At 45.7% G+C, this 27,577-nt stretch overlaps 1 protein-coding gene across 14 annotated transcripts; it reads right to left on the reverse strand.

Annotated features, from left to right (window-relative positions):
* Window positions 1-387: 387 nt before the first annotated feature.
* On the reverse strand, window positions 388-27,522 carry klc1a (kinesin light chain 1a). Of its 14 annotated transcripts, none has more exons than XM_076974526.1 (17): window positions 27,291-27,522; window positions 20,630-20,906; window positions 20,458-20,523; window positions 19,661-19,825; window positions 19,435-19,507; window positions 18,469-18,694; window positions 18,184-18,271; window positions 17,387-17,488; window positions 13,187-13,360; window positions 12,595-12,694; window positions 11,637-11,686; window positions 11,374-11,441; window positions 11,034-11,142; window positions 10,564-10,728; window positions 5,574-5,704; window positions 3,409-3,478; window positions 388-2,654 (listed from the first exon to the last, which is right to left on the reverse strand). In XM_076974526.1, the coding sequence occupies exons 2-17, from the start codon at window positions 20,903-20,905 to the stop codon at window positions 2,589-2,591; spliced, it is 1,929 nt and encodes a 642-aa protein (XP_076830641.1). In that variant the 5' UTR covers window position 20,906; window positions 27,291-27,522; the 3' UTR covers window positions 388-2,588. The 14 variants fall into 14 exon arrangements, 10 of the variants coding, with proteins under 10 accessions (XP_076830641.1, XP_076830640.1, XP_076830639.1 ...); XM_076974525.1 differs by lacking the exon at window positions 27,291-27,522 and adding an exon at window positions 21,485-21,617 and having other exon boundaries at window positions 3,409-3,475; window positions 10,591-10,728; XM_076974524.1 differs by lacking the exon at window positions 27,291-27,522 and adding an exon at window positions 21,485-21,617 and having other exon boundaries at window positions 10,591-10,728.
* Window positions 27,523-27,577: the final 55 nt, after the last annotated feature.

Raw genomic sequence — 27,577 nt, forward strand, 5'->3', positions numbered from 1 at the left:
ATCTAGCGTGCTACTTCTTCTTATTCTCCATTTGTGCAAATGAAGATCTGTAAGTATATTTGCATAATTCAGCGTCAACAAATCCCAATGTTCTGAGACGAGATTTTTTCCTATTTTGTAAAGCTTTATGCATAGTAAGTTTCGTGTGTCGAGAAAAGTAGTTTTTCATTTTTTAAAACTATTAAATTTACACTTTAATATATCAATCCATTTTTAAACAAATAACATTTTTGAAGCATTACATTTGTACTAGTCACCAGGGAGAGCCAGAGTTTGTGAAATCCCCCCATAAATTTTCAGCAATTTTGGAAGTCATTTTGGATAAGAATTAAATGCCATGTTCTATGTATTTTTGGTCCGGCACAGTATAGCTAAAATGCACAATGATTAAATTTTTTTTAACTTTATTCAAGTATGTACAATTTTACCACACAACACTTAAGAGAAATGAGAAAAAACAAATATGACAGACAGGGTAGGCAGCCCTTGGGGGGTTACAGGGAGGGAGTTAAAACAGGGCATTGCCATCCTGATTAAACATGTCCAGAGACACCCACCCACCCACAGGAGTGGATATATCCCACGTCACACTCTCAGTAAACTACAGGACTGATAGGCGGTTAAGAAAAGGTCCATTAAGATCTATGAAAACACACTGAAATAGTGAAGGAACAATGCTAGGGTTTTATCACAGGTCACCCTCTCAATTGTATATGATTTTGAGATCGCTAAATCTTTAACCTTGGATGTCATTTCTTTTCATATTGTTTTCATTTTAATACATATTCCTAAACTGACTATACGCCCACAGAGGGTACGTCAGTACAGACAAAGTGATCAACACACTATGATGCCTCACCTCACAAACGTCATTGGAATACGCACATCAAAACATACGGACATCAGTTTGTGAACGCAAGTAACCATCAAATCAACATACTCAAAAAATGTTCAACATGCACATATTTAGACAAAGCGAGAAATAGTAACAGCTCAGAGATATGTACAAAAATTAAGAGAGAAGCACTTAATCACAAATGTAGGAGACACGAAACAAAGCAGCTTTTCACAGCTGAACGTGGTATACAAGGTCAAACAGAACCCAAACAACCCCAAATGGAGCAGCTACGGTATTGCACTTTGTCATATTGCAGCCCAATGCAATCAACACAAAAAAAAAAGATCACTGCATGAAATTGTTGACTAATGTTGAACATAGTTCTTCTGATTTTTCTTCTAAGAGAACCAGGACGGAGCACGGAGGTCCTTTGGAAGGTCTTTTCATCAGCAGCAGTCTGAGGCATGCTCTTTGCAACCTGTTTCATATTTATTTTACTTCAACCGTTATGATAAAAATAATATTCCTTACAGTGCATATTCATGTGGTGACTAGTAAAACTAGAATTCACACTACACGTGGTGACCAGTCTTTAAATATAAAATAAAAGGATTCCTGCAGTCATTCTCTCTCAGAAAATGGGTCCTGCAATAAGTCACTTGTTCTCTTTAAAAAAATAAACCAGCTAGCACATGCATTTATATTTTATCTTCTTCAAAACTATTTGATAAACATTCTGGGAAGGCAGTCGCACATTCAAATTGTAACACGAGTTAAACAGAACCAGTCCATCAACTCATCCAAGTCACATGGATATAGCTTTTTATATCTTATTTAAAAATTGTAACAGATGAAACTGAGGTAAAATAATTTCCTCCAACAGATAAATCCTAACAAATTCTATCACATCAGACAAGTGCAGTTTTCCTTGATATTCCAAAAATATGCTCTTTCAGTCCTGAGAAACCCCTAATCCACTTTCTTAATTTCGGACATACATAAGAGCTTGATGGCTGTGAAGCCATCGGGTGTTAAATGACAATTTACTGTTCCTTAAACAAACTACAAAAAAAAAGTCAAACCTAATGCAGTAATGTGCATTAATGAATGTAAACAAATACCTTACTGAAACAGGTATGGTTCATAATTTATCAAAGGAATAAATAAATGCAGGAATAAAGTTGGGACAATCTTCTCTCATGAAGCTGTACCTGTAATGTTACTGAAAAGATCACCAAAAATAAAAAGGTTTTGGTTGTCAGTGGCATTTTTTTTACATAACCAAAATGGATTCAATCAGGAAAAAAATTGTGTCATTTCGATACCTACAAGGACTCATCTAAGGACAGTCGTGAGTTGCCATATCCTTCACGTATAGTCCAGAAGGTCTACATCATCGCTGGGGCAAATGTGATGTGAACCAGCAGCACAGTTCACTTTTACTTCCTGTTTTCAAATTGGCAAATAACGTAGTGCCTGCAGGGTCAGTCTGCATTTCAGTGTCTACTTTTGGGTGTTATCTTGGGAGTGGGTTGAGAACATATGGTTGTTAGCGTTAATTGGGCATAATTCGCTGGTGGCTGTTTATGCTGTCTAAAGGCATAATGTTTTAAATTGTAAATTACATCACATTTTAGGAAAGTCAGGAAAGTTTAAGGCTGTCTTATAAAAACGAGGGGAGGGGGGGGGTATGGGCTTTCATCACTTGTCCACATTCCAGAACCGATCCACGTCCTTTCCGTCCAGACCTTCACTGTGCCAGGTCAGTGTGACTGGCACTCAGGTCCCGAGTCTTCCTCAGACGATTATTTCTCTCCTGTCCATGACACACAGGCGGTGGAAAGCGAGAGTGAAGAAAGTTCACAGAAGTAAACAACACTGTGGTAACACCAGTTACAACACTGTGGATAAAGAAGCTTCTAAAACACACCTCCCCAATCTTATGGTTCCTCACACCATCCCCCATAGTTCAAGGCACACATGTAATATCCAAGTATAGTCTCTAAAGTAAAAATCTCTTAAAAATTTAAGGTGCTTTTTCAGACATTTTTTCAAATTTAAACTTTAACATGTCAGAACCAAGAAATTTCTACACCACTGAATAAAAAAAAAGTAAAAAGGTCCAAGTATAACCACAAACCTTCAATCATTACTTTATTCAATATGCAAGTGAGCTAGTTTCCAAACAGCAAGTGGCGTCAGTTACGAGTGTTACGGAATTTCAAGCTTTTTAGGGTTACTGTGGAGGTTAGTTGACGGTGAGACAGGACATGTTAGTCTGTGACTTTGATTGCGTACTCTCTCTCTCTCACACACACACACACACACACAGGATCAGTCAGTAAAAACTCCAGATCAGTTTGTCAGGACGTGGCACCGCTCACTTTGCCTGGTGTCCTTAAACGTCATGTAGAGTCAAATTGAGGGAAATACAAAAGTGAACTGCCAGATGGCCAAGAAAAGGAACCAGAAACCAAAAAAAATGTCATTTGACAAGAAAAGGCTTGGAGAGAAACAGAAAGAAATAAAGAGGAATAGAGAGAGAGAGAGAGAGTGAGTAACTTTCTTACTTTGTAGAGTTCTCCCACAGGTTTGTCCGGCGTGTTGAGAACCCCCAGAGAGCTGGCCCTCTTCATGCTGCTTCCGACACATGCAAGCGAGTCAGGGGTCAAAGGGCAGGCATGAGTGGTGTGTGTGGAGGCCAATGGCTGTGCTGTGTGTGTGTGTGTGTGTACTATGTTAATAACAGTCACACATAGGTTAGTGTCACCGTATGACATAAGGCAAAACCTCTATCCAATCTGGACACCATGGAAAACATGCAAGAAATGAAATGCACAGAACATTGAATGGAGCACGGTGCTGAGATTGAGACAAAATGGAGACAAAATGGAGACAAGATGGAGCAACAACTGCCTCCTTTGCTGGAATACTGGACAGCCAGACTCCTACCCAATCTCCAGTATAACATCGTCTGCTCTATTAACCGAATATACCACAAAACACTCCCCGTGAAACAAATACCATTTGTACACCAATGCAGAAACACCGTCTCTTCACTACGCCACTCCCTTACTGGCACGACAGGACAGAATCTGTTAGACTGTGACCAAAGCCGTTCATGAGAGGTGGGGGTACACCAGACAGACCCACCCGTCTGCACAGCAGCGGACATGAGGAAAGACCAGAGAGGAAGCAGGGTGTAGATGCAGAAACAGAGAAGCCGATGGCAACAGGATTATAGTCTGTAGAACGGCAGAAGTGTGTGAATGTGACGGAAGGAACGAAGAAGATGGACAACTCGAGCAGGACAACTCGAGCAGGAAATGGAGCGGGCATGCATGCTGTAAACGGCACATTTGTAGGGAAAAGTTTATTTAATTAAATCTGTATAACAGCAGAGAAAAGAGGCAATAAAATTCACACAGAAGGAGCCCGTGCAGACAAGACACCCATAATAAAACTCACAGCACAGGGGCATTTCATAAAATTTCATAAAAAATTAACATTTATTTGAAAACAAAGAAGCAAAAAATAAATTAAAACAAAAAAGGGAGTCAACACCACATGCTGAAACAGGCCGTATAAAAACTAAAAACAAACCCCTTTTCTCCCTGTGAGACTATACAGTACAGTATTTGTATTCTACCCAATTATATTTAGGTGAGGTTGTATGGATACCCAATAAAAAACCCTAAATACAAATTAAATTAGTTCTTTAGACTCAGTTGTAGTTTCCAGTTTGAGTTTACAAAAATAAACATCAGTTTGTGATGGTATAATTAAGTTAGTGACATTTTGGCATATTCATGTTACAACATGAACTAGTGACTGGAATTACAGACACATGAATGTCAACCACTGAGCTCATTTTACAGTGTGATGCATCGTCAGGACATTAAAAATTCTGTACATTCTTTACACATCGGGGTTATGCAGGCCTGCTTTTGTGCAAAAATAGAGTCAAGTTAATCAAGCAAGTAAATGCCTTATTCCCATAAAAGCATTTAGTTGAGAAGGGGGGACAGGTGCTGCATATGAAACTGCTTTTAGATCCGTTCGTCCTGGCTCCATTTAAGAGATTTTGTTTGATCTTCACTGCCTATAAAGCACAAAGCTCTCACTTAAACTAGTCAGTACATGCCACCTTTCAAAGGCACAGAACAATATGAGATCAGGTACCGCGCACTGTTATTAAAAAAATGTTTCGACTGTTAAGTCGCACGGACATCAAAGCCCTTATTCCTCATTATGTGCACTTCAAGGTTACATCCTCCACACATATTCACTTTCAACCTACACACAGACAAGCCCGACCTCTCAAATCACAACTTCAGATTTCTTTTTATCCCCTCCATGTCTGCGACTACATGACTTCCGTTGCATTTTGTTCTAGTGGAACGCTACGACGCCACACCAATGACCTTGCTGTGGCTGTGACTCCTCAATACTCTGCACCATTTACAACTGCTTTTTTCTTGAAGGAACTGCTGAAACGGCACCAAAACCTCCTGTGAACTTCTGAACTTTACGCGAGCCCCTGTCACTCATCCTGCTCCATCCCTCCTCATAAATGCACCATTAAGAAACTTCTTTTGAGGTCTTTCCAGCACAGTGTTGCAGCTGTGTCATTGTAGCGGTGTCTGGTGAGTGTTTGGGCCGGCTCCACAGCTGGACCGGGTGGGCTTTGAGGAGGGTCATGTGAACGGGTGGGTGGGGGGGGTGTGATAGTTACCCAGGGTTCTTGGGCTCATTTTCCCGTGTGCTGCCTCCTTTGAGTTTGCGAACTAGTTTCTCGCTGCTACGGCGGAGGGAGGCGCGGAGTTTACTGAAGGAGCCGCTTCGTTTCAGAGAACCAGAGCCATCCTGCACACAGAGAGACTGTAGGCTTACACACACACACACACACACACACACACACACACACACACACACACACACACTCTAGCCGGACGCACACATACACACCCCCACAGCAGCAAGCGGGGCCCACAAACAGCACGAAACCTCTGAACATGCATACACTCTCAAAAACACACGCAACAAAAACCACTTCTTACAAAATTGCACCATGCCACGTTGGATAATCAGCGTGTCGTGTCGTGTTGAATTCTGGATTACCCAACTTCATGCAACAAATCAGATAAAGCTATACATCTCCATTCTCATATCAGACAGCAAATCAGCGATCAGACTGGTGATACGATGCTGGGTTTTTTTCCTCCAATTTGAATGTAAGGCAGTAGACGCTGCATGTTTTAACTGTAATCATAACAAGGTAGTAAAATGAGTCAATATGAATATAAGGAAGCATGACCTCTAGATAATGATGCTTATAGACAGGCGTGTTGTCCTGCACACAGACATGTCCCAGTTTACAGCAGTACGTCTTTAGCCTTGAGCTTGTTGCGCAACTCTCGGACAAAAAGCATTTTTTGCTCAGGTTGTTATGAGCCCCGTACATCATGTCTGAATGAACAAACAATGTCCCTTTCTTTTATTTGGGCCGTATTAAAGACATATTGAGTTTAGGTAATGATCGTGTTGCCTTGGCATTGATAGATTTGGTAGTTTTGGTTTATCCCTCTTTGATCTACTGCAGTCTCCTCTGCTGTGGGTCCGCCGGCCCGTGGGCCCTGATCACAGTTCCTCACCTACAGTAGAGCGAGGTGTGGTGGCCCAGAGGGAAAAGACAAACACACACACACGGAAGGAAGGACAGGTTGGAGGGAGATGGAGCACCAACAAGAGAAATCTGCACCATCATCTTCAATTGGCATTACAAGCATACATACATGCACGCGCACACACACACACACACACACACACACACACACACACACACACACACACACACACACACACACACAGACAAGACACAGTCAGCATGGAAGGCAAGTCACAGTCATTGTGGAGGTCTTACACACATGCGCACTCACACACAGCAGTGAGAGAGAGAGATAAAGGACACAGGCGGAGGCTGTAGTGAGCACAGAGTCCATTTTATTAGAAGTTAAGAAAGACACAAGATGCAGCAGCAACAGATTAGTGAGAAAGATTCACACTCCACGCCACATATTTATTCCACCTCATCATTCTCCTTCTCTCTACTCATCTGCCAATTTGAATTCATCCCCCGCTTTACAGATGTGTGATCGACTCAGTGGCCCGACATAAATTATCTAGAAGCCATAGAATTAGGAAAGGAGGGGTGGAGCTTAATACGCAATAAATAGCAACTTTAGACAGCAGCCCAAAATGTACAATCATGCCCTTGTACAGAGAGCTGCTGCAAAACACACTTCAGGAGGCCATGTTGAGACAGGAGAGCACAGAGACGAGACTCAAGTGGCCCCTGATTAAGAACAGAAAAACTTAATCACTGCATGGCTGACAGTGGGTACAACACAAATAATAGTACATGGGACTATGGACCTCACTCAAAGACTCCAATTGGAGAAAAACAATGTCTGGCCAATTCTGTGGCTTTGATACTAGACGTCACCGATTTGGTGAGGTGGGGAGAGAGAGGTAGAGAGGGATATATATATATGGGATATAAGGATATATGTGGGAGTCCTACAGCACCAGAGCTTTACGCTGGAGGTGCCTTAGACACCAAGCTGTACAGGTCAGTCATGGACAGATAGAGGGGCTGAATATCACAGGTTAACCCTGGGATTAATAGAGACAGACAAAGGTTCCTCTAGTGTGGGGATCAAAAGACACGCAGACATACTATACATCGCTGTGATACTTGTGTCAGCTCTGACAAACAGGAAGAGCCCACATAAGCCTCGCTTTGCCCTCTGAGCCTGCTTTGGCCTGCCCATGCCCAAAGGAGGTGGAGCAGGAGGTGGAGCAGGAGGAGGTGCAGGAGGAGGTGAAAGGAACCGCTCGGAGAGAGAGCAGGCGGAAAAGCGGCAAAGCTGGAGAGGGAGGCAAGACGAGCGTCCGTCATGCAGAAAGTTCTACAACCACAACAAGGCATCTGGAGTCACACCTGCTGACCACACAGAAGAGGGAGAGAGGGAGGGAGGGAGGGAGGGAGAGGAAGAGAGGAGCAGAGTGAGCAAGGGGTGATGGGAAAGGGAGAGAGGGAGGACGGAGAGCAGGAGGGACAAAAAGCATTAGTGAGAAGACCGAGATTTAGAATTGGACCGAGGTGATAAGTGAGTAGACAAAACCACAGGACACAAGAAGGAAGTGTGACTGGACTGAAAGCAGTTAACGAGTTAACGCCAGTCCAGAGTAAACAGCAGATGGCGCCATAATCACCTCACAAAACCAAGGAGCTATAACTACTTTAAAAAGAAATAACCCTTAAAAATCCACCAAGGGAAATCAAAATGTTAATGAATGGTTTAAAAATTATAATAATGATAATAACAATAATAATTATAATAAAATAAAAATCAGTATCAGGCAAGAACCAACCAGCTCACATTCACCCTCATCGACTAGTGCCAGTGGAGGAATACGGGGCGGTTAAGGTAGTCCTCAGGCCTCTGCACAGCTCCTGTTCACATTTCACTGACTATTCAAGTAAACAGAAAATCTTAAAAGTACCATAAATCTTCTGAAGCCATTATACTTTACGAAAACAAGGTGAGGGGCTTGAAGGGCTAAACCCCAGGATTTGCCCCGGTCCGGGGCTGTTATCCCAGACCACACCTGCAGACCCGTGAAGGCCAGCCAGAAAGACACCAACTGCTAACCTGCTAATAATCCACAGCATAAATAAAGATGTGCGAAGAAAACAGCAAAATAAGGACAGTAGCATGGGTGGAGGTGTGGAGAAGTGATCAGGACGATTAAGGAGAAGCGAGAGAGAATTTACGGGACATTTACAGGAACATCTTTAATTCATGAAGGAGAATAGATTAATTCTGCTTACCGACATGCGCACGCACAAACAGCTCAGAGGAGCGGAGCACAGTGAGAAGACAGGGAGACCCCCCCCCCCCCCTCCCCCCAAGAAGAGTGCAGCACCCACAGCCCCGCCATCGTGAGAGACACAACAGGTACATGAAGGTGTGAGAGACCCCCCACACACACACGTACGAGCTTATGAGACCGTGTGAGCTCGGTGTGTGAGCATGTATGTGGCGGAGGCAAACGTACGTGACCGCACATCTGACTGGAGAACAAAAACAAACGAAAAACAACCAAACCCCAAAATGTTTTGATTTACTCGAGTATCTGGCAGGACAAAATGGTTCCTACATAATTCAAAAGAGCATTAAACAATGAAATTGAGAGAAAAGATGAGGAAGTATGGAAAACAAGAGTGAGGGAGAATTAAAACGAGGGCGTGTTTAGACACAATCCACACAGTCTGATAGATGTAACTAGACTCGCCCCCTGGCCAAACTGAGGGCAGACTATTGCAGTGAGCAAAGCTGATTGGCTGCCCTGCTACTAAGACTACTGTTGCTATGGGAGCAGGACCGAACCGATCTAGAATTGCGGAGAGACTACAGCAGAGGTGCGAGGGTCAAAATAGCAACTAGGAAACAGCAGCTCTAAAGAAAATCACATTTAGATCGTTTCAAAGTACTTCTGTGAAAAGAGATAGTCAACAATATTCCCCCATTTCAAGCTAATTGCACGTTGTGAACTTGTGACCGGCTGATCAGAAAACACTGCAATATTTAGCACAAAACTGTTAGTCATCTGCTTAACACACAAAAAAAACCTAGTTCAAAACCCAGCAAGAAAAGGCTGCTATGCACTAAACTGAAATAAATATGAATACAGCCCACGTAAGTTGTTTTACTTGATAACTTACTCCAGAGATGTTGATCACTACATGTGAACTAATGATCAATGATTTCAAATGCATGTGTAAGTAGAAGTTTGTGTCCAATACGTATTCACTCCATTTTAGCATTTACGGTTTGCTCAGATACTTACATATGCATGAGGTGAGTGTCAAGAAAAGCTCTACATACTAAACACAGTTAAACACTAGTAGAGTTATGGGTCAGGTCTTAGTAAATCGCTATAAGAAAACAAACACTCAAATGGTATTAACATTAAATTCTACTGAATTTTCACCAAATTAAGTAGATTCCATTGTTTAATTTGATTTAAGTCTATCAGTGACCAAACATCTAGCAGACCATCACTGTTCTCCCTGATCCAGATGTTCTGACTACATCAGTAACCGGTTACACAGTGCAGACCGCTATAGACAATACAACAATAAAAAATATCAATGCTTTCTAATAGCTTTAAGTATTAAAAAGTGGGGCATTGAATATTGTTTTGAATATATTTCTGATTGTTGATCACTTAAAACTATAAACTATATATATTTTGTAACCTGTGTGATTAAACAGAAAATGAAACAAGCTGATAAGAGATATTTCTATGCTGATAGAGTCGTGAGGAAACTGAAGAGACGACCCAGAATTCGGACACCCCGAATGGCTGTGTGCACACCTGTGCACATCTGTCTCGTTACGCCCATCATCCTACACTCTCTTCAAAACGGGCGGATGTGTGTGTGTGTGTGTGTGTGTGCGGGGCTGGGCGGTGTGTGTGTGTGTGTGTGTGTGTGTGTGTGTGTGTGTGTGTGTGTGTGTGCGGGGCTGGGCGGTGTGTGTGTGTGTGTGTGTGTATGTGTGGGTGTGTGTGTGTGGGTGTGCGTGTGCGTGTGCGCGTGTGTTTGTGTGTGTGTGTGTGTGTGTGCGGGGCTGGGCGGTGTGTGCTGCACTTACCCCGTTCCACTCCACGCTCATACTCACTTCCTCCGCTCCGTCTGGGCCGCTCTCGTACTTCACGGTGGTGTCGGAGGTCAGGCTCTCCCTGCTGCGCTGCTTCTCCCGGGCCTCCGGGTCGCTCAGCACCTCCGCCACACGCTGCTTGTGCGCTGTGTCCAGACCCTGGATGCCGTGGGATTAAAAACACGTGTCATGCCATTCAATAAAAACATTTCCTGCATAACACCAGGGGGTGATCCACAAAGCTCAATTAGTTGCTCAGCTATACCACTTGCACCAAATGTCAGATCTGTCCAATAGGAAAAGGGGAAAGGAAAGGAACATTCCTATTGGACCATCTCCATGTCTGGATGAAGCTTCACAGCCTGCCGATAAACCCTGTGAAAGACCCCAGGAAGAACTTCACGGCAAACCACGGCATTGCTACATTAACAAACGGCTTCCACCAGTGCTCCGGTAATGCCAACCTGTTTTCGGGAGCGCATAGCAGCCTCCTCCAGGGTCTCCGCCGCATCAAACTTGCCCTGTCGCCTGTAGAGGGCGCCCAGGTTCTTCAGGGTGGTTGTCACAGTAGGACTATATGGAGCAGAGCAAACAAACGCACACGTTTGGTTTGTTTGCTTGTTTTTTTTTATTGCACCTGCTCTTTCATTGGGGTCATCTGAGGTCTGGACATGCTAACAGCCAATGAGACTAATGTGGTTATGGATTGTGGCATGCTGAAAGTACATTTATTAATAATATTGTAACTGCGTTGTCTGTGTTTGGCTGAGAAGGCAACTGCTTTGTGTTCGGTAAAGAACTGACCTGTCCACTTTGCAGGCCTTGTACCAACCACCATAGTCTCCAAACAGAGAGCCATCCTTCTGTTTCCCCTGAAACACAATTATTTAGAACCAAGCTCTCTCAAACGTAGTTATAAACTTTTAATCATTTGCAATTCAAAAAATAAAAATAAAAAATTCAAAAAAAAAGCAAAACAGAAAAAAATCTTCCTTTCAGTTCTGTTCACCCAACAGTTTTCAGTTCCCCATTTATGTTTTCATGATTTCTCCATTTCCACTCATCACCTTGCTTTCTTCTCTCTCTTCCGCATGCATCCAGATGGGCTTGTTCTCATCTGCACAAACAGTGGAAAAATTAGAAAAACGTGCACCCATGCCTCCAACTTCCTAGTTTAGACACACAGAGTTTGCCATCATCTTAAACATTAAACATGGCTCCGCCTTCCCCATGTTGTCCCACTGGCCAAGGCGTGCAGCAAACGCAAACGCAACAGAGCAGCAGATTGGCGGTGTCACAGATACTGGCCCAAAATAACTGACAACCAGTGCCGAGTACACTGTTCATCAGTTCATCATTTTCAGAGGTGTCAATTCCAGATTCAGAAAGTAAAAGTCCTCACCAGGATTTTGCTCAAGCTTCCTAGATTTTCTAATTAGTGCAATCCAGGTAAAATTATTGGAATCAACACAATCCAGGAAGCCTGAGCAAAATCCTGGTGAGGACTTTTACTTTTTGAACCTGGAATTGACACCTCTGATCATTTTTTCTCCATTTAACACAGAAGCCTCTCCACCATGCTCTCTGACTCTCGTAGTTAAGGCCTGCTCAGTGAGGACACAACTTCATAAGACCCCAGCCCCCGTCACTCTGGCCTCGCAAGCTGAGGGTCTCGATGCACACAAAGGAGAGTGCTCAACGCTCAGCTCACACAGGCCAGAGTGAAACGGTGCAGCGCTCTGGAGCAGACAGACACCCTGACCGCTGCTGTCTGTGACCGCAGCACAACACTGGTTCTCCGCCCCGCTGGGGCATGACTCAGTAACCTGCTTCCTCCTTCAGGGAGTGGGAGGGGCAGGGGGCGGGGCTTAATCCTGTCTGCTAATGCTAACACACAGAGCTTGTACAGGAGCAGCATAAGCAGAGAGCTGTTTAGTGCTAATATAGTAATTTAGTAGTAGTACAGTAGTTTAGTAGTAGTATTACTAACAGCAGTGCTGTAAAATGGAAGGAATTTTTGCTTACCATCCACAGAGCCAAACTCCCTCTCGTGAGCTCGTGTCAGGATCTCTTTATAGAGAGTCTCCGCTTGCTTAAACTTGCCCTGCTTTAGATAACACGAAGCCTAACAAAGACAGAGAGACAGAGAGTTGTCCTGTCAGTGGTGGGAGAAAAATACAGACAGGTAGAACAGATAACAACTGTGGCCGGCTGCCTAAAACATGACGGGACATTCTGGGTTCCAGAACCATCACCGAGCACCCATTAAACGTCCCTGCTAAAAGCGATTGTGGTCCCAAACACTGCAGCTGCTGGACAGCTGGGAACGCCGTGTGAGGGGAAACAGACAAGACACGTACTGGCTCAGAAAGGCATTTTATCTGCGTGTGAAACTGACTGCACTAAGAACACAAGCTTGTGTGCAAAAATGAATCGGCTGTACGTGGGGAGGAGTGAACCCTTCTGCGGTGAAACAATGTGACACATGCAGTTGGGGCCGACTCACCCCGAGCTCACCCCGAGCTCACCCCGATCACACACCGAGTATGCCCAGATTCCTAGCCACCTGCATGAACTGCTAGAATACAGTAAAACATAGAGGCCAAATGGTGAGTACCAAGTTGTTTTTGGTCTTGGCCACGTTGGGGTCGTCAGGGCCCAGTTTGGTCTGGTAGATGGTGAGGGCTCTCTGGTAGTAGTGCTCCACCTCCTCGTACTTGCCCTGGTTCTGACACAGCAAGGCCAGGTTGTTCAGCTGCTTCGCCACGTCCGGGTGGTCCTTACCCAGCACCTGGTACACACACACACACACACACACACACACACACACACACACACACACACACACACACACACACACACACACACACACACACACACACACACACACACACACACACACACACACACAGTTAGTTAACCACTTAAAGAATGATCCATCTTGAGGTACATTTGGAGTTCTTGTATGTGTAAATATCTGGAAAAGCACAAATAAATGAAAGAACTGTTTTAAATGAGGGAAAACACACGTAATGAGACGGTACTGATGTCCTAGATCTAAAAATCTGCAGATACAATTCACACACAGACTTTCTCTCACACTCACACACACACACACTTACACTTCCACAACAGCACAGTTCTAAAGAAAATGATACATGTAAAAAGCACAATCTGACTGTTAAATATTGAAATCTATAGTCAAATTTGCGCTGTCAAACTGCAGACATTATTATAAGATGGTTTGGTACATCAAACCAGATGGAGAAAGACCAAAGCCATATGTTCCCTATAAAACAGGCTTGGGTCCATACTAGATACAGTGCTGAACCCTACATGTCTAATGTCTATACAAACTTTCATATGCAAGTATTTACTAAGCACATCAGCACCAATCACACAACTTAACCAAACTGTGTAATTCAATACTCTTCTTGTAATGGTGAATAAAAAATATAATTTAATTAAATACATGGAATATGCCCATCCTAAAAAAATCATTTTATGAGGTCTCCTACAATAGCAAAAGTCATATTTACTATTTATACAAATGCTGATATCGCAAAACCCTCATGCTGGCAAAAAAATTAATAAACACGATCAGATGCAGAGCGCCAAGCTGAGTCAGACTGGGAACATGAAATGAGAGCTCGGATCACAGCCCAAGCCTACAGTGCTAGGCTGTAAACACAGTGATGTCGTGGTCACACCACCAACCATTATTGTTGCTCTGCTTTCTCACTTTTCTACTCGTGGTCTCCAATTTGTCTTTCCCACAAAAGTAGGATCAGAAATACATCACTAAACAAACACACAACTCATTAAAGCAGTTTTCTGTAGTGTCTCCTACACTAGGAACATGTAGGAGCCTGTAGGAACCTGCTACGGCTCCGTCTGAAGGTGCTTTTAGTCCTGCTGTGAAGATAGCAGGTAGCAGATAGTCTTGCCCTAGTGGAATCATCTGGGAGTGATCAATTATCACTATGCAGGTCAGACAAACTTTACTGTTTCTCCTTTTGCCCCAAAGTGAACTACCATTTCTACACCTTCTTGGGCAGCATGGTGGCTTGGTGGTTAGCACGTTTGCCTCTCAGCACTGGGGTCTTGGGTTCAAGTCCCTATCTGAGTGGAGTTTCCATGCTCTCCTGTGTCTGCGTGGGTTTCCTCCGGGATCTCCGGTTTCCTCCCACAGTCCAAAAACATGGAGGTTAGGTAAATTGGCAGTCCCAGACAAATTCTCCCTGAGTCTGTGTCTCTCCCTGAGTGTGTGTCTGTGTCTCTCTCTGTTCAATAGAAACAAGTTGTTGTCTGAGTGTGTGTGCATGAATGTGTGTGTGCTTGTGTGCCCAGTGGTGGATGGTGCTCTGTCACTAGGGTCGGTCCTCTCTCCCCTTCCTGCACCCCATTCAGTCCCCCAGGGGGTGTGGATCCCGGTAGAGAGTACGCTGTGCGCAATTGGCTGCCGCTTCTCGCCGGTGTGTGATTGGTTGTCTGTAATGTAGCTGTGTTAACAATTGTAAAGCGCCTTGGGTATCTAGATAATGCGCTATATAAATTGAATCATTCATTCATTCACCTTCCAGGAAAGCCGTCGTTCCTGGGTAATCACTCTCAGAAGGGGAGCAGGTAGCCTTTTCTCCCACGCCCTCCCACGCCCTCCCACGCTCTCCCACGCCCTCCCACGTCCTCCCACGTCCTCCCACGCCCTCCCACGCCCTCCCACGCCCTCCCACGCCCTCCCACGCCCTCCCACGTCCTCCCACGCTCTCCCACGCCATCCCACGCTCTCCCACGCTCTCCCACGCCCTCCCACGCCCTCCCACGCCCTCCCACGCTCTCCCACGTCCTCCCACGCCCTCCCACGCCCTCCCACGCCCTCCCACGCCCTCCCACGCTCTCCCACGTCCTCCCACGCTCTCCCACGCCCTCCCACGCCCTCCCACGCTCTCCCACGTCCTCCCACGCTCTCCCACGCCCTCCCACGCTCTCCCACGCTCTCCCACGCCCTCCCACGCCCTCCCACGCCCTCCCACGCTCTCCCACGTCCTCCCACGTCCTCCCACGCTCTCCCACGCCCTCCCACGCTCTCCCACGTCCTCCCACGCCCTCCCACGCTCTCCCACGTCCTCCCACGCCCTCCCACGCCCTCCCACGCTCTCCCACGTCCTCCCACGCCCTCCCACGCCCTCCCACGTCCTCCCACGCCCTCCCACGTCCTCCCACGCCCTCCCACGCCCTCCCACGCCCTCCCACGCCCTCCCACGCTCTCCCACGTCCTCCCACGCTCTCCCACGCCCTCCCACGCCCTCCCACGCCCTCCCACGTCCTCCCACGCCCTCCCACGCTCTCCCACGCCCTCCCACGTCCTCCCACGCCCTCCCACGCTCTCCCACGCCCTCCCACGCTCTCCCACGTCCTCCCACGCCCTCCCACGTCCTCCCACGCTCTCCCACGCCCTCCCACGCTCTCCCACGCTCTCCCACGCCCTCCCACGCTCTCCCACGCCCTCCCACGTCCTCCCACGTCCTCCCACGTCCTCCCACGCTCTCCCACGCCCTCCCACGCCCTCCCACGCTCTCCCACGCTCTCCCACGCTCTCCCACGCTCTCCCTTCATCCCTCAACCCACTGGGATTCTCTTACTCATCATGCTGGCCTGGGTGCACATGTGTGTGCAGTGACTGCATGCACACTAGATGTCTAACTGCACTATGCTATTAATCCTACACAGTTAACAGAGTAGAAAAACAACAACAACCTAGGGGTGCCATGTGCACTCTCCCTCTCATTAGACACCATAAAGCACAGATTCCTACGAGTGTCCGAAGCTGAAAGATCTCAGAATGTGCTCAACATAGTTTTTGATGCTCCCTCTCTCCTCTAGTTAATTTCCACACTCCCCTTCTCTGAAGCTCCTTCACACTCGCCGTCTCCCTGAATGAACAGCGTTTATCGCAGAATGTCTCTACTCTCCACGAGTCCCAGCCTCTGTCCATCTCAGCAGAGTGTCTCAGGAGAGAGGTGTGTTAAGGGCATTGACTGGTCACCGTTAGAGTCTCTGTGTGTGTACGAGTGGTTGGTTTTTGTACTGACTATGTGCAATATCATCCGCCAAGTGAGCAGAAATATTCAAGATGTTTCAGCAATTTAACTTGTCATCTGCATCACTGTTCTCATCTGCATCATGAAAGTCTGAATTTGAGCAAATGGGACGAGTAATCCATAATCTGGTAGAAGGCCTCGTGAGTGCAGACACAGACAGCCTGTCTTCTGCAAATTCCTCTCCATGGTAAAGCTGAGCTGATTGACAGCAATCCTCACTGAGCAGTGCCTTACACAAAACCTACAGAGCACAGATGTTCCAGAAGGAGTTTAAACTATACCCTGTTTTTTTTTGTGTTTCTACAGAGAACACCTCATTAGTGTGGTGGAAAGTCCTGCCAAGGATGGGACATGCCCAGACACAAGGAAATCATAATAAGAGCTGAAAGAAACTAGAGTGAGAAGGAATAGCAGTTAAAGTTTAGACTCTCACTCAGTTCCTTCCCACTGTGAGAGGCTGCATGTCTCACTTCGTTTGTGTGCAAGAACGTCACCAGGAAAAACTCAAACAAGCTTGAGCCTCCTTGCAATCTTACTGAAGACCACTGGCAGCTGTGGGGTGGAGCTTAACCTGCAATGGGGTGGAGCTTAACCCGCAAGGACGCATATGGCAATAAATGACAGGCCGAATGAAACGCAGGGCAAAGCCAGACAGCCCTAGGAAGACCCGGCTAACAGCAGTAGTGCTGGGAGCCGACCTTTGAAGCCACGCCTACCTTCTCTCTGATCTCCAGTGCTCGTTTGCATAGTGGCTCCGCCTCCTTGTACTTCCCTCTCTTACCATAAAGAACAGCCAGGTTATTCAGTGTAGCAGCCACCTAGGAGGATAACACACACACACACATACACACACACACACACACACACATACACACACACACACACACACACACACACACACACACACACACACACACAGAGTGAGTGGGGGAGGTAGGGTAAAGCAGAAGCTCTCAAACCAACCAAAAATCAAACCCGCTAGCCTGATTCAGACCGATGCTGGGAGTCATCCGATGCGATTCAGACGACACGATCAGATCAAATCAGACCCTCGTGATATAACCTTCATTCACACTAACAGCCCGCAGTGACTATGATCATCAGCGTCTGATTGAGACGTGCACCTGAGCCCCACGCGTGTACAGCACAAGCTAAGCGGTTTGCATAAGGAGAGAGACAGAGAGAAGCAGGAAGAGTTCCGACCTCTTTAGCACACAGTGGTGATGCCGGGCCTGGTGAGGAGGCAGACACAACCTTAACACGGTAAACACGACTGGCTCAGACAGCACACACACACCAAACCCACCCACAGAGCCCGACCCACACCAGGGAGTCCAAACATGGCCTCATGATACGCCTGAAACAAGCTGTAACTGTCAAACAATGAGACGGTCCCAAACTAACCATTTACCTATGAAAACAAAAAAATAAATCAGCATACACACACACACACACACACACACACACACACACACACACACACACACACACACACACACACACACACACATACCGCAGGGTGGTCTTTGCCCAGTGTTTTCTCTCTGATAGCAAGTGCATCATTTAGGAGGTTTGCAGCCTCTTTGTATTTATTCTGGTCCCTGAGGTGGTGAAGAAAGAGAGAAAACGTTACAACACTCTGCTAAAAACAATGTGCGGTATGAATGCTGCAGCCCGTTTGAAAGAAAAGATCAACCTGTCGATCAACGAGTCCTGAATATACACCAACACTTGGCCATCGTGACAAGTTGTAAATAAATAACCAACAGTGTTCAGAGCCGACACGTCCGAGATGTACCTGTAGACGAGGGCGAGGATGTTGAGCATGGTGGCCACGTCTGGGTGGTCGTGGCCCGAGGTCTTCTCCAGGTCCTCCAGCGCCTGCTTGCAGAGGGGCACGGCCACCTCGTACCTGCCCTGCGAGGCGTACTGGATCACCAGGTTGTGCAGGGTGCGGAGACGGGCCGGGATCTCGTACCCGCCCTGCTGGGCCGCTGCAGCTGCACTACTGTGTGGTGTTTGGACTAGAGACACACAGAGAGACAGAGATTTGATTTCTTTGTTTCTTTTATTGCAAAGGTTCGCTTGTGTTGTTTCACTATAATAGTGCTTTGGCAACCCTGTAATTGAATATAAATAAAGGTTATTGAATTGAAAGAGACTGTGAAGTGGATTCTGCAATCTAAGAATGTTCTCACATATTTTGAGAAACATTCAAGCAGGTTTTGTATTTCACAGCTGCAAAAATAAAAGTGATTTTGAAGCGAAGAGCTCTCATATAACTATACTATACTATATTACTATACTATATATCTATACTGTACTATTATATGACTATATTATACTATACTATATTACTATACTATACTATATTACTATACTATATGACTATACTACACTAGATTACTATACTATGCTAATAAAATAATTATCAGGAAATAAGTACTCTAAATACAGTCTTCAGCTGAACAAATGGCTGGCTTTAATAACACTCAGAGCAGCAAAATTATTATTATTATTATTATTATTTTATTCAGTTGAAAATGGATCTTGGGATATGGACATTTCCTCAGAACTGTATAAAACATCTGTTCATGTAGTGGAAAGGAACTGATTTGAGTGTGATTACTAGAGAATCATCTGCCCTATCTGCCCCCACACAACCTTTACTGTACATGTAGTCTTACACGGGTGCAGAAAGTGCGGACGCTGTGAATTAAACAAGGTACTGGTGGTTAGACGAGCCGACTGCCTGGATACTTACTGGCCTGCTCGTCCTGTTCATCGGGGAAGAGATCGTCCAGAGTCTCCCTGCTGGAGTCAGAGTCCTTATCGTCCTGCGAGAGGCAGAGCAACAGCACGTGCTCAGAGAGGAACAGGTGCACACGGTGTCGTCGTACAGCACCAAAGCTGCTTCAGTGCTAACAAACACCCCCTTATGGTTAATTATGGTAAACGTGAGTGAGTGAGTGAGCCAGTGGGACTCTCACTGTTGGGCTGAGGTCCTGGTCGTATTTCTTCAGCTGGTTCATGAACTCCAGGTGTTTCTTCTCCTCCTCCAGCTGGGCCACGCTCTGCTCGCTCTTCTGCAGGCGCTGCTGGGTGCCAGCCAGCTCATCCCGCAACCACTGGTTCTCCTGGCATAGTCGACGCACCTGGCACACACACACACACACACACACACACACACACACACACACACACACACACACACACACACACACACAGAATGACTGAGTAAGCATACAAAAGTGAGAGACAGCAAGAGAGAGAAAGAGAGAGAGACAAAGAGTGTGAATGTGTGTCACAGTGTGTGGCAAGTGTGTGTGTCACAGTGTGTGGCGAATGTGTGTGTCACAGTGTGTGGCGAATGTGTGTGTCACAGTGTGTGGCGAGTGTGTGTGTCACAGTGTGTGGCGAGTGTGTGTGTCACAGTGTGTGGCGAGTGTGTGTGTCACAGTGTGTGGCGAGTGTGTGTGTCACAGTGTGTGGCGAGTGTGTGTGTCACAGTGTGTGGCGAGTGTGTGTGTGTCACAGTGTGTGGCGAGTGTGTGTGTCACAGTGTATGGCGAGTGTGTGTGTCACAGTGTGTGGCGAGTGTGTGTGTCACAGTGTATGGCGAGTGTGTGTGTCACAGTGTGTGGCGAGTGTGTGTGTCACAGTGTGTGGCGAGTGTGTGTGTCACAGTGTGTGGCGAGTGTGTGTGTCACAGTATGCGCTGCACCCTGCGAACCTGAGAAGACCGCAGTGTTAATATTTCAAAAGGTGTGTTGTGCCTGTTGTGTACCTGTGCCCGAAGCTTCTGTTTCTCCGCCTCCACGGCGCTCAGGTGCCCCGACAGAGCCATCATGACCTACAGAGAAGAGAGTCAGCCTCTTTTTACCAGCGTCTCAACAACTACATCTCAACAAAGTGGCATGAACTTCAGCACAGCCTCTCCCTCAGCTCCTCGGCCCGACCTGCGCCTCGCTGAGACCCAGCTCCAGCATCTCCAGGGAGCGCTGGATCATGCTGGTCTTCTCCTCCACCGCACGGCCCTCCTGGGTCTGTTTGAGGCAGCGAAGGGTCCCCATCAGGCCCTCCAGAATGGCCTGGTGCTCAGCACGAAGAGCCTCCAGGCCCTGCATCACGTCACGCGTCCGACACAGCAACTCGTCCTGCGACAGCTTCTCGGCAGGGTCACCCTGCTCCTCCACCTCCTTCACACACAGCACACTCGACATGTCCTCACGCATTCTACACACACACACACACACAAAGGAAGATTTTTACTTTTTTATTTGCTCAATAGGCAGTCACTAAAAAAAAATGTTAGTAGAAAAAATAATTTACTTTCTCTATTTATTTATAGTTCAGTGCATCAGCAATTTTTACAGCCAACCATAAAATCAAGTCTCCAAAAACACTTGGCACCAACACAATGTAGAAACGTCGCCCGTTTCGCTCTCTCACACTCGGTAAAGGTCACTTCCTTCGGCTTTATTTCCTCCTCACTGGGTTTGTCCTGTCTGCACAGGACTACAGGCCTAGTGGTGAAACACCTCACATCGCAAACCACATCTTCAACAATAACAATATCTCTCCAATGTTTACAGCTGCACCTACGTTAACGACGAGCCACCGTATCAATAGTACAGACCCTGGTCTATTTTTTCTTTAAGAAGATTTCCATGCACATCGGTAACAACCCCTCCTTGAATATAAACAAACGCACTCACTTTTCTGATCATTTGCAACAGTTCAAGCACTGCTTGCTCAGAGCCGTTCACATTTCACAAAGCAAGCGTCCTTGACGTTGCCAAGACACATCTCACCTGGAAAGGTGGAGCGAGGTTGCTAGGACACAGGGAGAGGCCATGGGTAGAAGCTTAGGAGAAAACAACAGAGACTGCTGAGATTTCAACGTAGCCAGAACTGCTCAAACATCACAACCAGCTCCTTGCATGACTGTTGCCGGCTATATAGAGGAAGTGGGGTCACACAGCACTGCTGTTGTAGCCGTTAGCCTGCGTGAGCACCGATTTGAAGGGGAAGTGGGCAGCTCGCTCGTTCATGTGACCCAGAGAGGTGTTAGCACGGGGACATGTGACCGCCACCAGGAGAGGAAACACCACGACACTCAAGTACGCTCACTAACGCTTGTTCTCCACTCTATCTTGCACACATTCGTGCATCAATGGGGAATAATATAATACAAAACCAGCAGATAGTAAAACCACTGTGAAGAACATATGAGTTGTTCCCCATTGCCTATGGACAGATGATTATAAAAGAAGTGAAACTTCAGAAAGCTTTGATCCCTAGGAACCTGGGATATGGCAAGTGTACGGCTCTTGTTTTATCTGAGATTATGGCTGACAAAAGCATCAATGTGCCCCTTTTGCTGTTATTTTTCTCCCCCCATAAACATACCAGATCAGTAAACAAAAAAGTGCCAAAAGGGGGAAAATCTGCTGTCTTGAATGCCAAAGGAGTGGGTAAGGTTTAACACCAAAGGAGTGGGTAAGGTTTAACACCAAAGGAGTGGGTAAGGTTTAACACCAAAGGAGTGGGTAAGGTATAACACCAAAGGAGTGGGTAAGGTTTAACACCAAAGGAGTGGGTAAGGTTTAACACCAAAGGAGTGGGTAAGGTTTAACACCAAAGGAGTGGGTAAGGTTTAACACCAAAGGAGTGGGTAAGGTTTAACACCAAAGGAGTGGGTAAGGTATAACACCAAAGGAGTGGGTAAGGTATAACACCAAAGGAGTGGGTAAGGTTTAACACCAAAGGAGTGGGTAAGGTTTAACACCAAAGGAGTGGGTAAGGTTTAACACCAAAGGAGTGGGTAAGGTTTAACACCAAAGGAGTGGGTAAGGTTTAACACCAAAGGAGTGGGTAAGGTTTAACACCAAAGGAGTGGGTAAGGTTTAACACCAAAGGAGTGGGTAAGGTTTAACACCAAAGGAGTGGGTAAGGTTTAACACCAAAGGAGTGGGTAAGGTATAACACCAAAGGAGTGGGTAAGGTTTAACACCAAAGGAGTGGGTAAGGTTTAACACCAAAGGAGTGGGTAAGGTTTAACACCAAAGGAGTGGGTAAGGTTTAACACCAAAGGAGTGGGTAAGGTTTAACACCAAAGGAGTGGGTAAGGTATAACACCAAAGGAGTGGGTAAGGTATAACACCAAAGGAGTGGGTAAGGTTTAACACCAAAGGAGTGGGTAAGGTTTAACACCAAAGGAGTGGGTAAGGTTTAACACCAAAGGAGTGGGTAAGGTTTAACACCAAAGGAGTGGGTAAGGTTTAACACCAAAGGAGTGGGTAAGGTTTAACACCAAAGGAGTGGGTAAGGTTTAACACCAAAGGAGTGGGTAAGGTATAACACCAAAGGAGTGGGTAAGGTTTAACACCAAAGGAGTGGGTAAGGTTTAACTCCAAAGGAGTGGGTAAGGTTTAACACCAAAGGAGTGGGTAAGGTTTAACACCAAAGGAGTGGGTAAGGTTTAACACCAAAGGAGTGGGTAAGGTGTAACACCAAAGGAGTGGGTAAGGTTTAACACCAAAGGAGTGGGTAAGGTTTAACACCAAAGGAGTGGGTAAGGTTTAACACCAAAGGAGTGGGTAAGGTGTAACACCAAAGGAGTTGGTAAGGTTTAACACCAAAGGAGTTGGTAAGGTGTAACACCAAAGGAGTGGGTAAGGTGTAACACCAAAGGAGTGGGTAAGGTTTAACACCAAAGGAGTGGGTAAGGTTTAACACCAAAGGAGTGGGTAAGGTTTAACACCAAATGAGTGGGTAAGGTTTAACACCAAAGGAGTGGGTAAGGTTTAACACCAAAGGAGTGGGTAAGGTTTAACACCAAAGGAGTGGGTAAGGTTTAACACCAAAGGAGTGGGTAAGGTTTAACACCAAAGGAGTGGGTAAGGTGTAACACCAAAGGAGTGGGTAAGGTTTAACACCAAAGGAGTGGGTAAGGTTTAACACCAAAGGAGTGGGTAAGGTGTAACACCAAAGGAGTGGGTAAGGTTTAACACCAAAGGAGTGGGTAAGGTTTAACACCAAAGGAGTGGGTAAGGTTTAACACCAAAGGAGTGGGTAAGGTTTAACACCAAAGGAGTGGGTAAGGTGTAACACCAAATGAGTGGGTAAGGTGTAACACCAAAGGAGTGGGTAAGGTTTAACACCAAAGGAGTGGGTAAGGTTTAACACCAAAGGAGTGGGTAAGGTTTAACACCAGAGGAGTGGGTAAGGTGTAACACCAAAGGAGTGGGTAAGGTTTAACACCAAAGGAGTGGGTAAGGTTTAACACCAAAGGAGTTTAGCAAAGCTCTGCAAGTAAACCAGCTTTCATGCAACTGTTTGAAATGCAAATGTGTGTTTTGAAGTTTCCCTTAAGGAGGATCATGCCTTTGCATCACAGCCTAAGAGCCAAAATATTAAACAGGCACAATGTGTTAACAAGACAGCCAGACCTGTCCAACCAACATAAAGAGAACCCAGAAACTCTGATCTCAGGCCAACAATGGAAAAACATATTATATATATATATATATATGTTTCAATATATTTGTATATCATTATATATAGTATTGAGAAGGGGTACCAGGTACAGCAGAATATCAAACACTATGCAATTAGAAATTTGAATTGCCCTGTAACGTAATCATATGTGACAAATTTTAAAGACAAATTCAGCATTAAATGTACCATGGTCCACCTATTTTAGCTTGTGAGAAAACGAAATGTTCAAATGTTATTACTCAGTGATATTTCATGCATGTTTGTTAGGTACACAGTAGTTTTGTATTCGGTGTTAAATATAAGCCTAATGATTTGAGTTCAGTTATCCAGTCATTAATATTATTAATTTCATAAATATCCATGTACATTCAATTTTGAAAAATATATAATTTGGCTGTCAAACTGAATCAAAATATAATCAATACTGAATTAGGACCTGATATATCGCAATTAATCCTAATAAGCCCTAATAGGGCTATAAAAAGACATGCTGTCCAGAGATCTGCTCTGGGTCGTGATGAAAATGAAGGCAGTAGTGAAACATCTGCTCAGGTTGGTCATTTTATGACTCAGCTAAACAGGAGCTTTGAACGTTTTGATTGTACTAAAGCACAAATACCCTTTGGAGCTTTTTACCCCCCTAACCCAAACAGAGAAACAAACCTACAAAAATACAGCAGTGGACCTTAAATGTAGACCGGACATGCAGCATATTAAAGAAACATTTAAATATTTGTTTCTTAGCAAATAAATGACACAGCACATAATCAAAACTCTCAATATTGAATCACAACGTTCTAAATCACCAGAGAATTGTCATAATTATCTCAATCTCCCTCACTACACATTTTCTGCAGTGAGTTACACAAGGTGACACACTGAAATTGCACATCAGAAGTACATAATCAGAGAATGAGAAGAAACAAACGGAAAACAATTATAGAAATAGAGGAAGTAGGAACTATTGGTATAAGACGGCACTGATTGTCCGAGGCTGACGAGAGATTGGTTATTCGGAACTAGTGCGTGTGTTACTCTGATCAAACTGCATTATGACTCACTCTCCTGTCCACCAGGAAACACTTGTGATGTCAGCAGGGGGAAGGGGAGGCGACAACGCCCTAATGCCTAACAAGTGTGTCAACACCACAGGGTATACCTTCCCTGCAAAGGATTCACTTAGCAACAATGTATGAAAGCCACACGTCATCTAGAGAAGGACAGAGTATACTTGGAATGACAAGGATTCTTCACCAGCCACTGCTCAGCATTTTGATAATGTCTGTCTGTCTTCACTGTTTAAAAACAAAACTTTAAAACTACACTTCATCTACCTCTACGTCATCACAACCCGCAATACCTGATCTCTGCATAATTTATGAAGCACCTGATGAGGGCTTTTATCTCCAGTTTAGCCCTGGGAAAAGTTCACAATAAGAAATCATTCTGGAATTTAAATGTTAGCCAACATGGGCTGCAGGGTTCAGATCCAGTATACATGGACGACAGGGTTCAGATCCAGTATACATGGACTACAGGGTTCGGATGCAGTACACAAGGACGGCAGGGTTCAGATCCAGTACACAAGGACGGCAGGGTTCAGATCCAGTATACATGGACGACAGGGTTCAGATCAGATCCAGTGTACATGGACGACAGGGTTCAGATCCAGTGTACATGGACGACAGGGTTCAGATCCAGTATACATGGACTGCAGGGTTCAGATCCAGTATACATGGACTACAGGGTTCAGATCCAGTATACATGGACTACAGGGTTCAGATCAGATCCAGTGTACATGGACGACAGGGTTCAGATCCAGTGTACATGGACGACAGGGTTCAGATCCAGTATACATGGACTGCAGGGTTCAGATCCAGTATACATGGACGACAGGGTTCAGATCCAGTATACATGGACGACAGGGTTCAGATCCAGTATACATGGACGACAGGGTTCAGATCAGATCCAGTGTACATGGACGACAGGGTTCAGATCCAGTGTACATGGACGACAGGGTTCAGATCCAGTATACATGGACTGCAGGGTTCAGATCCAGTATACATGGACTACAGGGTTCAGATCCAGTATACATGGACTACAGGGTTCAGATCAGATCCAGTGTACATGGACTACAGGGTTCAGATCCAGTATACATGTACTACAGGGTTCAGATCCAGTATAACTGTGTGCACGTTTGTCCCTTGTGCAAAATTCCGTTTACACTGAAGGCTGGTGGTGATCATTTTTCAATGCGTTGCATGCCTGATGTCACAAATAAAAAATAATAAAAGAGATCAAGAGTATTTTAGATGTGCTCACGTTATTTAGCTAGCTTGTTTCGTGTGTGTGTGTGGCCATGTTTTCACTGCATGAAAACAAATACCATTTAGTTGTCACTTTAAAAGGTTGTATTCATGGCTGCAAACACACGCCACACTATCCGACCAGACGCGTACTGGGCCGGAGGACGAGGGCACGTCAGCCCAGTACAACCACCGCTTGAATACCAATTCAGACCCAGAGAGGCCCGACCAGCTCCACAAACACCACCGACCAGACAGCCCCAGCTCCAGGGACAAACCCGAACCGGACAAACCCGAGCCCTGGTCCAGCTGGGGTACCGTGTGTGACCTTAATAAAGATATTAGTCTGAAATTATAACTGGTTTTGTTTTATTTCGTTCCCCCAGCTGACCCGGTTGGGCCGGCTAACGTTACGGCTAGCTAACCTCGCTAGTACCGCCTATAAAAGCTCGTTTAGTCTTGGTTATGTAACTTTGTTTTTTAATATTTTTTTATTTGCAATACACAATTAGCCCAGCCCAGTCACATAAACTAAAACTACGCATTTAGTCAGTAGTAACGTTGGATAAACGTAAAGAAAACAGTGCAGATATTCCGATAGAAACTAGAACCAGTCTCCAGCCACACACACTCCTAACTGGACGTGTGGTCTCCTCTAACGTGGACCAGTACAGATGTTGACCTGCTGAACGCCTTTTACAGTCTGTAAAGTTACACGTTACTGTACAGACTGACCACACACGTCGCACACGCTCCCAGTATGACCAGTTATCCCAGTTCCACCCCGCCAGCCCAGTCGGACAGCCCGTACCGTTCTGGAGAACATGCAGCCGTCGCCAGGTTGGGTTCACAGGTCCGCAGGTCCGCCACACGGTGATTCGTGTTATCTGGTGGTGTTAGAAATGTGGGCTGAGGTGGTAGTTGCCCCTCCGGTGAGGCGATGCCCTCCCACAAACTGCCCCGCGTTGCCCCAGACCAAAGGAAGTGGCTCCGTGCGGCAGCGCCACATCACTCGGGTCTGTGTGAGTGTGAGTGGGGTGGGTGTTAAGGAGACAGTAGTGTGTGGCTCCCTCTGTGAATGTCATTCAATTATCCTCT

This window comes from Brachyhypopomus gauderio, chromosome 15 (genome assembly GCF_052324685.1).
Source record: "Brachyhypopomus gauderio isolate BG-103 chromosome 15, BGAUD_0.2, whole genome shotgun sequence".
Taxonomy (NCBI): domain Eukaryota; kingdom Metazoa; phylum Chordata; class Actinopteri; order Gymnotiformes; family Hypopomidae; genus Brachyhypopomus; species Brachyhypopomus gauderio.

What these genes read in the sequence shown, in the direction of transcription:
- klc1a (XM_076974522.1), bottom strand. Translation starts at nt 21,528, where the DNA reads ATGGCCTCTCCCTGTGTCCTAGCAACCTCGCTCCACCTTTCCAG. An exon ending in TGGGCAAAGACCACCCTGCG is followed by an intron (nt 17,489 to 18,183) that starts GTATGTGTGTGT and finishes TTATCCTCCTAG; the next exon opens with GTGGCTGCTACACTGAATAA. An exon ending in TGAGCGTGGAGTGGAACGGG is followed by an intron (nt 5,705 to 10,563) that starts GTAAGTGCAGCA and finishes CTCTGTGTGCAG; the next exon opens with GATGGCTCTGGTTCTCTGAA.